This window comes from Lynx canadensis, chromosome C2 (genome assembly GCF_007474595.2).
Source record: "Lynx canadensis isolate LIC74 chromosome C2, mLynCan4.pri.v2, whole genome shotgun sequence".
In the NCBI taxonomy this organism is placed as follows: Eukaryota; Metazoa; Chordata; class Mammalia; order Carnivora; family Felidae; genus Lynx; species Lynx canadensis.
In genome coordinates, this window is record NC_044311.2 from 61228999 (window position 1) to 61247724 (window position 18726).

At 40.0% G+C, this 18726-nt stretch overlaps 1 protein-coding gene and 1 pseudogene across 4 annotated transcripts in view; one reads left to right on the forward strand and one right to left on the reverse strand.

The window, feature by feature from the left end:
• The window catches only part of GOLIM4 (golgi integral membrane protein 4), a 79848-nt gene that overhangs the window by 15701 nt on the left and 45421 nt on the right, over positions 1-18726 (reverse strand). For 2 of the 4 annotated variants that reach the window (XM_030329179.1, XM_030329178.1), the window contains exons 3-10: positions 17419-17468; positions 15606-15659; positions 14120-14270; positions 10182-10264; positions 9530-9613; positions 6099-6257; positions 1946-2278; positions 47-294 (exon numbers count right to left, since the gene is read on the reverse strand). In XM_030329179.1, coding sequence (XP_030185039.1) covers positions 47-294; positions 1946-2278; positions 6099-6257; positions 9530-9613; positions 10182-10264; positions 14120-14270; positions 15606-15659; positions 17419-17468 — 1162 coding nt within the window. The remainder of the gene's footprint in view (positions 1-46; positions 295-1945; positions 2279-6098; positions 6258-9529; positions 9614-10181; positions 10265-14119; positions 14271-15605; positions 15660-17418; positions 17469-18726) is intronic. The other 2 variants (XM_030329181.1, XM_030329180.1) reach the window with 1 other exon arrangement.
• Positions 9829-9909, forward strand: LOC115524411 (annotated as a pseudogene).

Sequence of the window (18726 nt, forward strand, 5' to 3'; positions counted from 1 at the left end):
CAGAAGAACGAGAGGAGGGCTGCGTGCACCATCGGGAGAAGGCTACCGTAGCTGCTCCGGGGGCTGCGGCCGCCCCTCCTCGGGGCCGGCCTGCCTCTGCCGGGCCACCTCTCTGGCGAGGAGCTGCTGCCGCTGCCTCAGCAAGTGTCCCTGCAGCCGCTGCTGGTGCAGGGCGTCCTGCTGCTCTCTCAGCCTCTGCGCCTCCTCAGACCGCCTCGCTGCCAGCCGCTGCTGCTCCAGCTGCTCCTCGTAGGGCGATCGCAATTTGGTGGCCGGCCCGGCGGAGGGATACACCTGGGGGGAAAGGTGGCGCTGCTGAGGGGTGACAGGCCGCACCTCCGGTCACCCCTTCCTTGGTTTCCCCTGACACACCCTGGCGGCAGGCCTGGTTTACTTAATGAACACCCACCCATCTGTCAGGGGAACTGGGATTACACCTCAGGTCCAAGGTCACCCGGGGCCAGAACCCCTCTTTCCCAACTCTCTGAGTCAGCCTTGGCTTCTTTTAGCAACCCATCTTCCCGATTTGCTGGATTTTGGCAGATTTTCAATGTGCTCCCTCTCACACGGGAGAGGGCAAAACAGAAGGGCAAATCCCTTCTGAACCCTAACTGAACGGATGTTCAAAAGGTGCTGCTCTAAGCGGGCACGTAGTAACCTCACATTAATTGTAGCAATTTGTCAGCTGAAGCTGTAAGAGTGTAAGATCCAGCGATGCCAATTAATTCTAGGAATGCGGAACCAATCTCAGGCTGACCACAGCCAAAAAAGCCAAATTTCAGGTAAGGGCAGAGGGGCAGAGAACAAATTCCTTCAAGGAAAAAGAGAATGGGTGAGAAGGCAGTACCTGCTGATGAAAGGAAAAACTGATCCACGAATTCTTAAACTCTGTTTCCCACTGAGCTACCCACAACCCACTCCTCCATCATAACCCCCTCTCCCAACCAACACAAGCACACCCAATATTCACCAAAGAAAAGAAGGTGCAGGGTTAAGGGGAATTAAACCCAAAGGGGAATTACTTTTGAAAAAGGCCGTATGAGGGACACAAGACTGGGAGAAGCTTCTCCGTGCTAAGTTTGCAACAAGGAGTCCAACAACAGAGGCTGTTACATCTACTCAGCCTAAAGCCTCAGGCAGCTTGAAGTCTTAGAAAGCTCGAAGCCGAACAAAACCTCAGAGGCATAAATACAAAGTGACTGGCATGTACGTAAAGGCAGGAAGCCCAGTGTTAAGGATCAGCTTAGAGACAGAGGAAGAAAGATAACTCTCTGCACTCAGTGTTGCTTCAAGTTCTTTTAAATTCGGTTTTCTAATAATAATGGATTTTTCAAAGAGAAAAAGCCTTATTTATGTGAGAGGGAGTGCTCCGGTAGGGGGAGACTGAGCAGAGATTGGTTAAACATACTCACCCAGTGGGCATCCTTAAGCGATAAGATCAGCCTTTTGACAACTTAATAACCACCTTGAAGATGAATGTGCAGAAGCCAACCTACCATTTGATAGTAAATGAACAGGGAGAAGGAGACTTTTGATCATAGAAAATGAGACCTTTCTGGGCCTCAAGTTGCCCTTGGAACTTGAACACGTTCCCCGGAGGTGCCCCATCAGGCGCTTATCTGTCCTCCTTCTGCTCAAGGGACCGGAGTGAGCATGAGGCTGCCTTGTTACGCACTACTGACAAAGAAAATACACCAACAGCTTTCTGTTTCCTTCGGGTCAGCTCTCTGAGGGATAGGAGCAGCTATGCTATTAACATTACACGAAAAAATTGAAACATGTGCATCTAAAAAACATACGTGCATGTAACATTTAGTGAAATCGCTCGAATTTTATTTTAGAGATTGTTGTATATGGGGAGGCTTTTTCAATGTTTAAAAACAAAGCCACGCTCCCTATCCTGGCTGACGAAACAGAACCCCAGTGGAGGTGAAGGACCTCGTACCTCGGCGTGAGCGTGCCCTCCCAGAAGGTTGGCTTCTTCCCTCGGGTCACGCTGTTCCTTCCATTCGCGATCCTGTTCCTCTGGTGATGGGTCGTGTTCCTCCTCCAGGTGTTCAGCCTGCCCGACCTGTTCCATGGCCTCCTCTTCCAGGGCCTTCCTGTGCTCCTCTTCCACCTGACGCTCCTCCGGCTCTCTGGGTTCCGCGTCCTGCTGGTTCAGCTCTGCTGGAGCCTGAAATTCTGCCTCTTTCTGGGTGGGAGGGTAAAGTTTTGTTTCTTCTGTTCTTCTAGGAACGGCTTCATGTGTCTGCCGCACATCATTATTCCGAGACACCTAGGCCAAGCACATCACTGGAAATGACCCTCTTTTACTTTGAAAGCAGTGATGCAACCTGTTTATTACCATGTCTATGGGGTTACAACATAAGCAAAATCTTGGGAATCTAGAAATACACAGTCCTGACTGAAAAGTATGGCTGCAATGGAGTCACTTAACTCTTCTCACTGTGTCATCTCACCTATAAAATAGAGATAACATCAGTAAAATCTCATCATACAAATAGTAACCTAAGAGTAAAGCCTATACATGACCACATTGCATTCTAACTTCCCTCAAAAGCAATCTAACTCCTGTTTTCCTTTAGAACAAGGAAAAAAAAAAAACTCTCAGACTTCAAGTGATGAAGTGCTTACATGATTTTCTTCAATGTAAACTTTGTTTTCAATAATATTTGAAAAGTGGGGTGCCTTAGTGGCTCAGTACGAAGAGCATGCAACTTTTGATCTCAGGGTCATGAGTTCAAGCCCCATGTGGGGTGTAGAGATTACTTAAATAAATCTTAAAAAAAAATAATAATGATTTGAAAAGAGAAGGACAGGGGCTTCTGGGTGGCTCAGTCAGTTAAGTATCCAACTTTAGCTCAGGTCATGATCTTGAGATCCGTGAGTTCGAGCCCCACATCGGGTCTATGCTGACAGCTTGTGGCCTGGAGCCTCCTTCAGAGTCTGTGTCTTCCTCTCTCTTTGCCACCCCCCCCCCCCCCCCCCGACTAGTGCTCTGTCTCTTTCTCTCTTAAAAATAAACATTAATTTTTTTTTTAATTTAAGAGAAGGATAAGATGATATTGAGGATGAGTTAGGTTTATTTTTATTAACTAATAAAAAAAAAGATGCCATTACTAATAGACATCCATGTTAACTAAAAATAGTGCCCATTAAACCATACAATAAAACATTTTTAACATATTAAAGTAGCATCTCTTCATAAATCCGAGGAAATATTTTGTAAATATTTTGTAGTGTTAATATAGAAAACTCTGAACAACAACAAAAAAGACATGTTTTGTGTTTTTTTTTCCTTTACAGAAAATTCCTCTTCAAAAATTGGTTGATTTAAATTGGTTTTCCCAGATTGAAAGTTTCAGAGATTTCCATTTGATCTTCATTACTTAGAAAGGAGGGGCAAAAAAGAAATGATAAAATATCGTAAGAAAACGAATCACTCCTTTCCCCCTTCCCACCTTCTTTATCAGAAAAAATGACTACTTTGGTCAGATTGTTCTTTCAAACTGAAATAAATGTGAAGCCATCTTCTTAAATTGGCAGAACTATAACTGAGAAACTGGACTGTATAAATAAATAAATAAATATTTCTGCACAGTGAAGGAAACAATCAACAAAACTAAAAGGCAGCCTATGGAATGGAATAAGGTATTTACACATGAGATATCTTATAAGGAGTTAGTATCCTAAATCTATACAGAATTTATCAAACTGGGGGTGGCTGGGTGGCTCAGTAGGTTAAGTGTTTGACTTTGGCTCGGGTCATGATGTCACGGTTCATGAGTTCAAGACCCACATCAGGCTATCTGCTGTCAGTGCAAAGCCTGTTTGGGATCCTCTGTCCTCCCCCTCTCTTTACCCCTCCCCCTCTTACGTGTGTGCTCTCTTTCTCTCAAAAATAAATAAAAGCATTTAGAAAATAAAAATTAAAAAAAAAAGAATTTATCATACTTAACACCCAAAAAAACAAATAATCCAGTGAAGAATGGGAAGACAAGAATAGACACTTTTCCAAAGAAGACATCCAGATGGCTAACAGACACATGAAGAGATGCTCCACATCACACATAATCAGGGAAATGCAAATCAAAACCATGAGGAGATATCACTTCACACCTGTCAGAATGGCTGAAATTAACAACACAGGAAACAACAGATGTCGGTGAGGATGTGGAGAAAGGGGAACCTTCTCACACTGTTGGTGGAAAGTGGACAACAGCATGGAGGTTCCTCAGAATTAAAAACAGAACTACCCTATGACCCACAATTGCACTACTAGGTATACCCAAAGGATACAAAAATACAGTTTTGAAGGGGTACATGCACCCCGATGTTTACAGCAGCATTATCAACAACATCCAAACTATGCAAAGGGCCAAAATGTCCATCAACTGATGAATGGATAAAGGGGATGTGTGGGGTGTGTGTGTGTGTGTGTGTGTGTGTGTGTGTGTGTGTGTAATGGAATATTACTCAGCCATCAAAAAGAATGAAATCTTGCCTTGCAATCATGTAAATGAAGCTAGAGTGTATTACGCTAAACAAAGTAAGTCAAAGACAAATACCACATGATTTCACTCATGTGGAATTTAAGAAATAAAACAGATGAACATATGGAAAGGGGAAAAAAAAAAGACAGAAGGAAGCAGACCATAAGAGACTCTTAATGATAGAGAACAAACTGAGGGTTGCTGGAGGGAAATGGATGGGGGATGGGCTAGATAGTGCTGGGCATTGAGGAGGGCACTTGTTGGAATCAGCCCTCAGTGTTGTATGTAAGTGATGAATCACTAAATTCTACTCCTGAAACCAATACTGCACTATATGTTCTGTGTGTTAACTAACTAGAATTTAAAGAAAAATCTGAAAAAAGAATAAAATAAATAAACAAAAGGAGGAAGAAAGTCCTCTCTCAGACATCTGAAGACAACTTTTGGAGATGTATGTCTTACCAATGTCCTCACGTACCTGGCGTGTTTGACATAATACTGCCCCTAGCTTTACATGAAGTATTTCTTTAAAGTGCTTTCAAACGTGTGCCATTTATCTCCATAGCACTTCTGTGAGAAAGCTTCCAGCAGATAACTACTCTCTCCACCTCACAGATAAGAAAACTAAAGGTGTGAGTCATTACAAGATTAACCCAGGAAACTGGTAGCCAGACTAGGATAAAGAATAGAACCGATCCCCAGGCCAGAGATCTGGTCATGTTTTCTTATGTTAAAAGTAACCACAGAAGACACAGAGGGTCCTGTCTATACAGGAATGCTCTGCATGACTGAAGATTTCCATGAAGTCTGCTCCTAGCAACTTAAATATTCCCATAAGATGGTAACTCAGGGCACAGCTCCTTGAACATTTGCTGTTAAAACCAACTTTTTCAGGGGGAAAGATAGTCATATGTGCTGTATTTATTATGCATGTAATTAAAACAACTTTGTAAGAGTTAAGGATAAGGATAACCCTACTTTTGATGTCTCGCTTAGGAGATATTTTTTAAGCAAGGCTCAACTTTTACGAAGAACAGGAATACAAAAAAAAAGTGGATTAAGAAACTAGCACTCATACATTTGGTAGTTTTATAGAGACCTCTTAAATACAATTTTTGGCTTGTTCTCTGTGGACCCAGAACTATACTATCAACCCTAATACTTGAGTGGGCTATCACATAATATCCTTATGATCATTTAATCTTCTCACTCTGCCCCCTAACAACCCAAATGACATGAACAGAAAAAATAAATAAATAAATAACTCAGCACAACAGCTCCTTAAAAAAAATAAACCCACATGAATAAACAAAGTTGGTAGAGTCTTTCCCAGAAAATATTACAGCAGTTCTCAAAGTGTACTCCCCAGACCAGCTGAATCAGTTAGAAATGCAGGCCTCATCCCAAAATAACTGAACTGGAAATTCTGGGCTGGGGCCCAACTATTTGTGTTTTAACAGCCCTGCCGGGGACTCTGATCTATGCTAAAATTTGAGAACCACTGTTCTGAAGGAAGGGTCGGCAATATTTCGAGCAGTTCACCTGATGACAGCTTGATGGGGAAAGTGACCCCACCACAGAATACCAGTTCACGCCTCTTACCTCCCGCGGCTCTCCAGCTGCCTTCTCCCTCGCTGTGCTGTCCCTGTGTGGAGAATGTGTCACCTGGGTAACATTCTGCTGCTCTGTTTGTTCTGGTTTGCGAAGGCTTGGGATCCGATTCAAAGTATCTTTCAATTGTTTATACTCTGCAACTTGTGTCTGTGTATAAATTGTACAATTGGATGCAAATTGTACAATTTGAGGAGGGAAAGAGATACATTGTTCATGGATGGACATTAGGGTTCACTGGAAGACTAAAGTATTATACTGAAGTACAAATTAGGAAAAATATGCAGATTATTTCCATGCATTAGCTATTCTTACTTGGACAAGCTTAACCATTTTTAAGCACATGCAAATGAGAATTAGACATAAAGGGAGCAGAGAAAAAATATCTAAGACAGATGTTAGTTTCTCATGCTATGTTAAACAGTCAGAATTTTTATAAATAACTTCCTAGTATAAATATCATTATTAAAAGACAGTTTGCAACCAGTTTTACAAGCATTAAAAAACCTGTTTAAAAATTCACATAATTATATAAATACAAGTGCAGATATCTTTTACCAATATGGTCTAAGTAATGTTTTTCAGTGGAAAGGAATCATAAGCTTAAAATAAGCAACTATATAGATATACATATAAAAACATTAGCATATATATATATGTATATATATATAATCGCTCAGACCACACCCTTCTGCCCATCAGCCTGTGCTCAAATACGGTCCCTTACTTTCCAGAATGCTTACGGTATTGTGCTCTGAAGATTTAGAAAAGGAATAGCATAGGCATGAAATAAGCCTAGATTTTTATTCCTCAGCTGTGAACCTTTCTTCTAAGGTGATAAAGGCACTACTGTAAGTATTAAACTACAATATACTCTTATAGCTGTGTCTGTGTATACGTGGTGGTGGTCTGTATGTGTGTGTGCATGTGCAATATTTTTAACACAAGGAACTAGAAAGGCAGAAGGAAAATCAAATACCTTAACTAAGAAAATCAAGAGACACTGCTCATACTTAGCTCATCACATACACCAGCACTGTTATCCCAAAACAGAGATGCTGTGTGTGTAAACACCCACCCACGTAAACACAGAAAACACAGCAATCTTTTCTGAACAAGTTTCCCAGCCAGTGTGCACAATAGAGCAGGTGAGTGGAGGTGGGAGTCCAGATGGCACCCCACTGCCCCAGCCGTGCACCCTGGCGTAGTGCTCTTTCACCCCAACGAAGAGGGGCCTTTTGAGTTTTTTTTTTCCAATTCACACAAAGGTGAAGAAGTTTTCTCACTAAATCTATCTCAGGGGAGCGCTTCCTTATAATTTGTACAAAGGTATGCCATATGGCTAATGATGGCCCTTATCCCAGAAATCTATCAAAACATTTGCAAACCAACTTTGGAGGTCAAAGGAAAAAAAAAAAAAAGACATCCACATAGTGATACTTTTAATAAATATTTCTCCTTTCTCCTCCTCCTAGATACATATTTGAAAGCAGTAATGCTGCAGCTGTCAAATATTAGTGTGCACTGAGAATAATGGAAGGATCATGTTAAAAATGCAGTCTCCTGAGCCCCCAGTCTAGAAATTATGACTCGACGGGGCGTGGGGCAAGGCCCGTGGAACTGTGAGAGGGAAAGTCTCCAAAAATGCCTGCTTACAAGTTACACGTGACCGTGACGTCCGCAGGCCCTAAACTAGAAGCTCAGATCTGGTCTGGTCACTGATCTTGGGCCAGCTATTTCATTTCTCTTTGACCTCACTTTATTTAGCTATAAAAAGGACACAATGTAATAACTCAGTAGACTGTAAATATTAAATAAAATCCTGTATAAAAGTTCTTATGAAGATCCCTGGCAAACTGTAAACTCAAATTCTATTCTATTCTTGCTTTTCTCTGCACTCAACTACTTTTAAAAATCAGGTTGTCAAGACCCGGTCTGGTAAGATAATTTACGTAAGAAATGTAGGTGCCTGCAGCAGTATTTATTTTCTAAGGAGAGCCAGGGAAAGTACTACTATGGGGATCAGAGGGGGGACTCTAAGTGCTGCACCTAGTTCTGGCATAATGATTTAGGGGGTGGGGGTGGGGCGGGTGGGCAGGAGAACTGCAGCCCCCCATCAAAGGAGCAGAAAAGATTTTTAAAGAAATAGAATATGATACGTAAGCTACATAAAAATATTTTTTTCTACTACAAAATCCTGTCCATGCCACTCCCAGCAAGCTTACTACGCGCAATTTGGTTTTGGTCATTTGTAAAATGCATTTTTTACTTACATTTCTCTGGATTTTCAAATTGTTGCTTAGCCTAATGTCTGTGGCCATGATAGCACAGAGAATACTCAAATTGGTTTGTCACATTTTTCAGCATGAAAAACAGCCTCAAATAAATTCCTGGTAAAAATTTTATAAAGAAGGTTTTGAATGAAATAATATCCCAAAGTCAATTTGATTTGTACACACGTGAAAAATTACCACACAGCTACAGTTTCAGAGGGAGATACTCAATGACTACCTTGAAAAGGAGTCCCACAAATGCAGATGCTATAGTCTCTAAGACGGGCCAGGGCCCAGCATATTACCTTTCTTATAATTTTATAAAGACAAGAAGTAACGCATAGTCTCCTGAATTGGACAGATAGTTGGTGTTCCTCTTAATTCTTCCAACAGAAAAAAAAGTGCAGACCCAGTGACTAAGCTAGCCATTTCTACTGGTTTGCTTCTACTAGAAAGCTGTAAATCACAGTATGGTACTGCCTTAAAAAGCTCTCCGACACTTGTATTTGTTCGTTTGTTCATTCAGGAAATATCCACTACAGGCCCGCTTTGTGCCAGAGACTGTTTGAGGCTTTGAACAAATGGACCTTACGACTCTTGTTTTCCTTCTCCACTGACATGAGATCTCTTATTTCCTGTTAATTTGACCAACAATTCATAAGCCTAGTCCTAAAAGGAGTGTCTGTAGGCTGGAAAGCAGAAGCGAGGGAGGGAAGGATGGAAGAAAAAGTCTGACAATTATTTATTTAGGTAGCTAGCATCATAAAATCCTATAGATCCTACAGGAAGAGTCATCAAAAGGGTGGAGAGCGGCAGAGACCAGATACAAGGGATGATTTCTGTAGTTTAAACAAGTATTAGACCACTGCATGTAGGGGCTGCTGGAGAGTAGAGATAGTCATAGGTACCACACTACCAGTGCAAAAAATCATCATCATCATCATCATCATCATCATCATCATCATCATCAAAGGCTTATTTGATATTCTCTTGATTGAATTTTGAAAGCATGCAGGATCCTCAGGATCAGGAGAGCTCTGTCCTAAGGAACTTACTGAAGATTGGCTTGTGAGAGACTACATGCATAAGGAATTTGGAAAGGTTAAGCAGACTGTAACAAGAACCAATAGAGGCTGCTACCCTGCTAACCTGCGCAGCAGCTAGTGCACTCTTGTGGTCTTCCAAAGTCACTACAAGTTGTTCGTGCTCGGAGAGTAAATTCTTATGCTGTTGCTACACAAAAAAGAATTTTACATGTTGACATTTAACATTCTAAGACAACTTCTGCTTTGGCTGACAGCGGAATGGGCACCCACACGCAGCTTGCCTGCCTGGCTGTTTGTTGTTCTCATAGCATTTGCTAAGTTCAAAAATCATCGTAGAGAGAAGATTCTATGAATGTAGTATTCTGAAACCGACAATGTGCTACCTCAACGTCATAATCACTAATCGCTTCTCAGCCTTTTGGCTAAGATCAAGTGTAGTATCAATATCATAATCACGATGAAATCAAAATCAAAGGAACATCTCATTATTAATAAAACTTGGTAAACACAAAGCTTATTAAAATGCAACCATCTAGCAAAAGAATCATTTCAGTACGAACGAAAATGCATTTTCAGACCATCCTTTAGCTCACGATGCAGAAGTGGAAAAAGTACTGGGCACGCTCCAGTTTATGCAAAGCCCAAAACAACAATGTGGATTTGTAATGCAGGTCAATTAGGGAATAACATCTAAAGACATTCTGCAAAGTAAAGCAGGCCAATAGTAAACAGTCAAATGCTCAGTTCTGTTTTACCTTGACGTCTTGAAGCTGTGTGTGCATGTCTTGGTGCGCTTTCCTTAGTTGTCTATTCTCTTCTCTCAAATTGTACACGGTTTCTATTTTTGAAAAAGAAAATAGTGCCTAAAGCCTTGAGATTTTCTGGCTTTTGATTCCATTAGTTTCATATCTGAAACTTCACATAACTATTTTTAGGATTTGTTTTTAACTTTGATAGTATAATAGGCCAAATCAACCAAAATTATATCATTTGGGGATGTGGCATGGGTTCAGCCGGACATTCCAAAACAATCTGGTTTGATAGTTTAAATACTTTTAAAGAAGCTACACAGTGTAGAAGTTAAGGAGTTGTAATTACTCAGTAGTTAAAAAAATGACATATTTCTATTAATAGGCAAGTCCTTAGGAATAAAATGTAATGGGCAGGAACAGTATAAGATTTGAGTCTCTCCACAAATTAAAAAGAAAGTTATCAAAAAGTACAAATCCTCCTTCTATAGCATGAATAATTTCCACAGACCCCAAAGGGTATTTCAATTACAAAGGCAACTCAAGAAATAAGAGACAGAGAAAAATCCCACTTACCTGTTGAAAAATTCTACATATATTTTCTTTCCCCTACCATTGAGTTCTTGACTGATGCAAATTCTCCCACCAATAACGAAAGGACAGTTTTCTCCAGGGCTATAATGTGAGACCGTGGCTGTCCAAGTAAAGTCCTATAATCTCTCCAATCTCAAGCCTACTGTTCAGGGAACAGCTTCAGTGACTTAAAGATTCCAGGCCCAGCTCTCTTACCCTCCTGGTGATTTTCTCACGTTCACTATATCTGGGCATTAGATGCTATGAACTGTTAGCTCCAGGGCTGAATCTAACTCACATGAGTTTTTTCTTTTTTTTTTCTCTCTCTTTTTTTTTTTTTTTTTTTTTTGGCCCCTGCAGTGTTGACCTATGCAGAGTGTTCCACATTTGAACAGTTGTCACCACTTAAAAATCAAGAATCTGGGTCTACGAATATTTGGCAACACGAGGCTAAATCTCATGTGACAATGCTCAGCAGAAGTTGAATGGTGGCAGGATGACAATATAATTCATTTTTCAATGGGAGGTACCTTTGAAAGTGAAAGGGGATGCTGTTAATAACAATGCTGAGACAGCAGCTGTTAAGTCTGCACAGTGGTGGGCAAACCACCCGAGTGGCAGACAAAACCCTAACTCTGCAGCGTGGCACCCAGCGCTGAAGAAAGTGCCCATCACCACCTCTCACCATATTTTCTGTCCACTTTTACTCCTATATAATCCCTGCCTAACCCCCTGAGCTTTGGACTGGTGACTGGGTTTAGGGGAGAGATCAAGAACAGGGTGGGAAGGATTTTGACTCAAAGGTCAAAACAGGACACCACTGGCAATCCAAGGACACCCTAAATGTGTCGTTGGCTGGATGGGGGCTTCAGTAGACACACACGCATACACACATGCACATGCAAACATGCGTATACACGCCTACATGCATGCACACACACAACACCCAACCCACTAGCTTATAAAGGAGTTTTGGATTATAAACTTAAGGCAGTTGCCTCTGTACTTTAACTGTATTGACTTATTTAATTTTATTAAGCCTCAGTGCCTTCATTTGTTAAATTAGGCTAAACACAATGCCTAACTTACAGGTTGTTATGAGAATTAAATAAAAATAATCGCATGAAGAGTTTCACCTGGTACTGGCACATGGTAAACATTTGCTGAGTGCCAGCTATTATTTTAACAATAACAAAAAGAATACTTACTTAAACTTATATACTCCCAGCTCATCTCCCCAGGATTCTAAATTCCCTTCTGGTATCACATTAAACTACCACAGACTGCCTGGTTATTCACCTTAGTTGCCACTAATCTGCATCTATCACAGTATGCTTTAACTTACTATCTAAAGCTTTTATCCAGGAATCATAATCACACAAAAGTGCTGATGTAAAAACTGCTTATAAAAGTGTCATCAAACGCATCTTCACACCCGACTGTTTAAGGCCTCTGTGAAATTTCTTTCAAAAATTAATTGATACCAGAAATACGTACCATTCTCTCTCACCTCCTTCTCTTACTCTCTGTTTCTCCCTCCCTTGCTCAACACACAGTGTAGGTATATTCTCTCTTTCTGATGATGAGAACCCTATCACTTACTGCATTTCCTTTTCTGTCCTGGCTGCCAGCAAGTTGAGACCAGGTTACGAGGCTTGCGTTATCTTAGTACACAGAATTCACATACATGTGTCCTTCTCTTTGCCATGGTTCTGATTTATCACTTCTGTATTTAATTTGTTAAAACTCTACTCTACATGAGCTTTATTTCAAAGAAAGGAATACAGAGTAGACACAAGAAAACATGATTTATATTACCTCTGTGAAGACTTTTCTCTGTTATCTTAATGACCCCCACCATCTGCCATATCACCAACAAGCCAACACCCCTGCCAGTCTACACCTTTTGGGTATCATCTGCTGACACCTGGCCCCTCTCTCAAGAGCACCTGAACTCCTTGTAAACTGCTTCTATGGCTACCTAATTCCCATGTGCCTTTTTGCTGTAACTTATTATTTTGAAGTACTTACAGACAAAACATTGCAAAAAAAAAGTACACAGAGGTCCAAAGTATCCATCACTCAGCTTCCCTCTATGATGATATCTTATATAAAATCAAAATACTGTTTGGTACAGTACAATTAACTGGGCCACAGGGCTTCCTTGGATTTCACCATTGTTTTTGCAAGCATTATGTGCCTTTTTACACCAACTCTCGCACTCCAAACTTATTTAGCATCTGAAGAGCTGATTGTAGAATATTTCCCCTTTTAAGAATTTACATGTACTCAGAGAAGTGACACATATTGCTTCATATTAGTATGAAAATGCTTCATGCTGATGCTGGTTGTGTGTCAGTAACTGTTCTAGGTGCTGTACATAAATCATTTAATCCTCACACGAACCCTAGGAGGTTGATAACTTGTTATGAATACCCCAGTTCTACAGACAATGGCAATGAGGTGTGTGGTGATTATAGAGCCTGTCCATGGTCATGTAACTAGTAACTGAAGAGGCCAAAATTCACCAGGGCACTCTGACTCTGGGGCCTGAGCTTCTCAGAGCTACTGCTAGCAATCAACAGGTAATCTTTTTGGCCCCTTGGAGACTAGGAAATGCACAGGGCAATTCTGATCATCACAATGACCATGCAGCATTGCTGGCATTTTGTGGATAGGGGTCAGAGATGCTAAATATCTTGCAATACACATACAAAGAGAACTGTCTTACCCAATGAGACCAACGTGCCCCACCAAGAACCACTAAGTATTCTAGGGCGCCTGGGTGGCTCAGTCGGTTGAGCGTCCACCTTCAACTCAGGTCATGATCTCACAGCTCATGAGTTTGAGTCCCGCATCGGGCTCTGTGCTGAGAGCCCAGAGCCTGGAGCCTGCTTCGGATTCTGTGTGTGTGTCTCTCTCTCTGCCCCTCCCCCGCTCACACTCTGTCTCTCTCTGTCTCTCAAAAATAAGTAAATGTTAAAAAAACAATTAAGAATCACTATTCTATTCTGTTTCCCTAAACAAACACAAAGAGATAAAGATAAACGTGAAACGTTACGAAGAAGTAACCACATGTGGGGGCGCCTGGGTGGCTCAGTGTCCAACTCTTGATCCCGGCCCAGTTTATGATGTCACAGTTCAGGAGACTGAGCCCTGCTTCAGGCTCGGCACTGATAGCACAGAGCCTGCCTGGGATCCTCTCTCCCTCTCTCTCTGCCCCTCCCCGGCTCACACTCTTTCTCTTTGATTGATTCTCTAAGTGTGAATCAATCGCCATGTAAAACAACAAACAAAATACTATTGTTTTACAGAAACATTAATATGAGCAGTTATGTCCACATAAACTGGCTAATTAGACTTTCAAATACCTTTTAGCTTAGAAAGTTCTTGCTCTTTCTCTTGCTGCAGCTGCAGGTATTTCTGCTTATGGTCATTAAACGTCCTACTGAAGTCTTCTCCTTGCTTGCGATGTTCCTCCTCCAAGTCGCTGTGCTGTTTCTTCAGCTCCTCGTGTTGACTCTGCAAAGATGAGAACTTGAGCAGAGATGTGTATTCCCTAAATTATCCCAGAGTCTATAGCCTTTCTCTCTGGGGAAAGAACAGGTGAAGTAGCAGGTTCTGTCTTCCTCAGGTTGCTTTTAATTTGGGCAGTTCCCCTCCATTTCCCTTACATTTCAGACCAGCGGCTTGGGATCATGGCCAAACATAATTTTCTCTTTAATTTTTAACATCGGTAAAACAACAAGAAGTCAGAAGTTAGCAATGGAAAGGGGGGGGGGAAGGATTTGGGGAAATTCCCAGGGGTTCAAATTGCTGCAGAGACAAGGTAAAGATAATGGAAAAATTATCCCTCCACAGATATTCCAGACTTTCAATCTAATGTTTTCTCAGCAACATTTTTTATTTCCCTTCCTTACTTTTCAGCCTTCCTGGCAACTCAGTTTAAAGAAAAAGGGGGAAAAAAGTGATATTTTTCCCTTTGGGGGAAGTAATAAATCTTATTTACCTTACTCCTAGTTATAATACTACACTGTAATCATAATCTAGGTAAATGCTACAATCTCCATATGCTTAATGAAAGGATGGTCTGCTTTAATCCATGCACTGCTTTCTTGATCCAGGAAAGGTTCTGGTTTCAATGAAAAGCACTCACTCTACTGACACAGGAGGAAAGACAATACCAAATAAAAAGCCAGGCGGGGAGGGAGGGAGGTTGAAGGAAGGGGTGGAGACCCTGACAGGGTTTTCCTGCTGTGCAGAAGGCTTCATGAGATCCAGTCTTCTCTTCTAGCTTCACAGAAATAATGAATCTTCCCCCCCCCCGCCCACCCCCCCTCTTTCTCTCTCTCTCTCTTTCTTAAGTCGTCTTGACCCACAATAGTTTTACCCAAGAATCAAGGAAGGAAAAGCTTTAAATATAAATTGTGTTCCTGTAGCAAGTAAAAGGACACATTAAATATTAGTAACATGAATGAGGTATTTAATTCTACTGCCTCCAACGTGCCTAAGATGAAAGCAAATATCTAAGGTAGACCACTGTGAGAAATTAAACAAACAAAAAGCCTTAAAGGATAAAGAGAAGAACAGAATTAAAAATCAGGTGACCAGACACTGTTTCACCAAAAAAAAATGTGTAATAAGCTGAATGGTTGTGTGTGTGTGTGTGTGTGTGTGTGTGTGTGTGTTTATAATTGGGTGATAAGATGAGGGGACATCACAATTCTACATCATTTTTAGTGAAAAATGACAATGTGCTGTATTACCACACAAATCAACCTTCCATAAGCTTTCCTTGATCTTGTAAGTTACTTAGTTCTTTCATCCATGCATGAAGAACAGCTTTAAATTACTCACTTTCAACATCTGATGTTGCACATTCAACGCACTGTATCTACTATTGGAATCTTGCTGTAAATTGAAAAGAAAATGGTTAACACAGAGATAACGAATCTGGCTCTCTTGCTAAACATGGTTTAAAGCACTTAACAGAACAATTCCATCTATTTCACTTATATAAGCCACAATGAATTCTATGCTCTAACCAGGATTTCTCTGGGGCCATCTCTTTATTTAACGGCAGGAAGAAGTTTCAATGTTCCTCAAAGTTTGCTACATTTTAGTAAAGAAACAGTAAGACGTGAAGTCATAAAACAGCACCCTGGCAGGGCCCCTGGAAATGATTTACTTCCCTTCCAGTTGAAGCGAACCGAGGCTCAGATGCACAAGGTCCTTGCCCTGAGACACAGTCACTGTGCATGGCGCGTGGCTGATACACTACGCCAGGTGCTCTGAGGGGATGGGGGGATGAACCAACTTACACCAGGCCTCACAGTCTCTGCAAGGTTTAAGAAAGGGAAGAGAAAAGGTGCTTTCCTTCCCTGGGTTTCCGCGGGTAAGGAATTCTCCATGTGTCACTTTACCCATTTCACAAGTGAGAAACCGAGAAAGGATAAGGACTCCAAGCTGAGGGCAAACACTTGTTTAGTAGCAGAGCCAGGACTGAAACCTGAGCCCAAGCCATGTTGCAGCAGTGTACAATTTGTGTCCCAGGGGAACATCTTTACACACGGGCCTCACACATTTCCACAGTCCTGGACAGCCACAAGCACTCAGGGCACAAGATGCCTGACAATTCTCCCTCCCTGTGCTGTTCTATCTGACGTGCTGCACCCCATCTCCAGCACAAGTACACTCCCAGCCATTTCTGGTTTTCTTTTTTTTTTTTTTTTTTTAATTTTCAAAATGAACTGCATTTTTCCTCTATCACTTCACTTTATCGCTTTATTTCATAACGCAGTTTCTTTGTAAAGTCAAAGAGTAAACTTTATTGCTTTATTTTATTGCTTCATTTCATAACGTACTTTCTTTGTAAAGTTAAAGTTTACTCTATTGCTTTATTTCATAACGAACTTTCTTTGTAAAGTAAGAGTAACTCTTTTGAAATGCACAACAGAAAGTACGCAATCTTAGCTGGGCCTTTTAAAAGGCCTGTTGAAAGCTGACAGCCTCCTGAATCTTCTCAGTTTTAGTACCCCAGAATGCTGATGTTTCATTCAACTAATGTTATATGTTTTTCTTAGAGTAAGAGAAAAGCTTGCTTTTCTCCAGTGAATTTGTACTAAAAAAAAAAAAAAAATTTAATGCCACTATCATTCCTTCCTTCCTTCCTTCCACAAATGTATTTGAATGCTGACCCTAGGCCAGATGTTACACAGTAACATCTATGCAAGTTACAGTAACACTGTACAAAGGCAAAGCAAAATATACATCACATATATATTCTCTTAGAAAAGGACTACAAATGAACAAATGAATGATCTTTTATTTATTGTTGAACATTAAGGCTACTCCCACTTTATCAAAAATATATTTATATGTTTATGTAATTATATTTATATTTATATTTAAATATAGTTATATATTTATATATATATACTATACATATATATATGTAGATATATATTTCGTATATATATCTACGTATATATACACATGTATATATATATATACGTGTATATATATATATTCACATATATTATGTATATATATACGTAGATATATATTTCAGCCTTACTGTCCTAATGATCAACACTGTAAAAGATTTTGTTGCTATATTTCTCTCTCCTTAAGTTTCATAAAATAATTAAGAAAAAAACCCAAAACATACCCTTCCTTTATTTAGTGTTTCTTGTGCTTCTAATTTATAAACAAGAAAATCTAGAAAATAAAAAATGGAGAAAATAGGGTGTAAGTTAATTCATTATGGAATTTTTAAACAAAGGCAAACTTTACTCAGACTTGTGAAAAATATTTTAGGTTTAAAAACAATCATGCTTAGTAACACAGTTTATTTTGCCTTTTAATGCTTTAGAGAGAATTGAAAATAACTATCATATAATTTTCATCTTTATTTTAAAGCTATATATCTTGAATAAACAAAATATACATGATAACCAATTAATTAGAAGTGATCTTAGGTTGTGCATTCTGCGATGGACTCTCCTTGAAATTAAGAAGAAAGAAAAAAATGAGGCACACCTAAAGACAAGAGATGATTTATTGCTATCCACTAGATGGCATGCTAAAACCATTCAGGACTTGAAAAGAGAAATCAAGCCTTGGAAACCACCTTTTATGCTCTTAAAGCTTTATTATCCACTAGATGGCTCTATAAAATCACTCTGCATTTAAAGACAAGGAGAATCCAAATCCTATCAAAGCAGTTTAATGATGTTAAACTTGTATTCTTCCAACAGGCTTAATCCAAGGGTCAGTAAAACATCCTACCCCATACTGCCCTCCCATTTTCCCTCCCTCTACTCATACCAACATAATCAGACAGAATACCTAACTTATATTTCCTCATAAGATTTCACAAAACATAAGGAAACAAATAAAAAGAAGAATGGGGATAAATTCAAACCACAAGCTGTATAAAGCCTATGTTTTCTAGAAAAATTCTGATAAAAATCAATAGCATTGCCTAATGCCTATCCTAAATGCTAATTTCTCAAATTGAACCCATCAGCTGTGCCAATAAAAGCCTAAAATAAAATATGTGCATAACATAGAAGACACCACAAAGAGACATCATGCAATGAGATCAATTTATTATGTTATAAATGTATGTATATGTCTAAATGTATGCATGTATGTGTATACGAATGTATAAAATTTGTCATATTCTGGACAACACAAGCTGTTACTCCTTGTACATCTATGGACAGAAGTTTCTGGTATAAGTAACATATGTGTAATATTCACATGAAAAGCTGTTTATTTCTGATGTATAACTAATAATATGAACTACCTCAAAGTGGCATAAACTGAATGAAAGATTCTGAACCTAATCTTAAGCAGAAATTATTGAACTGCACAATGCATTACATATTGCTTGACTTTCTCAGTCTACCCATAAAACTGACTTAGGGTTTAGCTGAGAAATTTCTTAGCAAAAAGATAGTAAAGCAAGTAC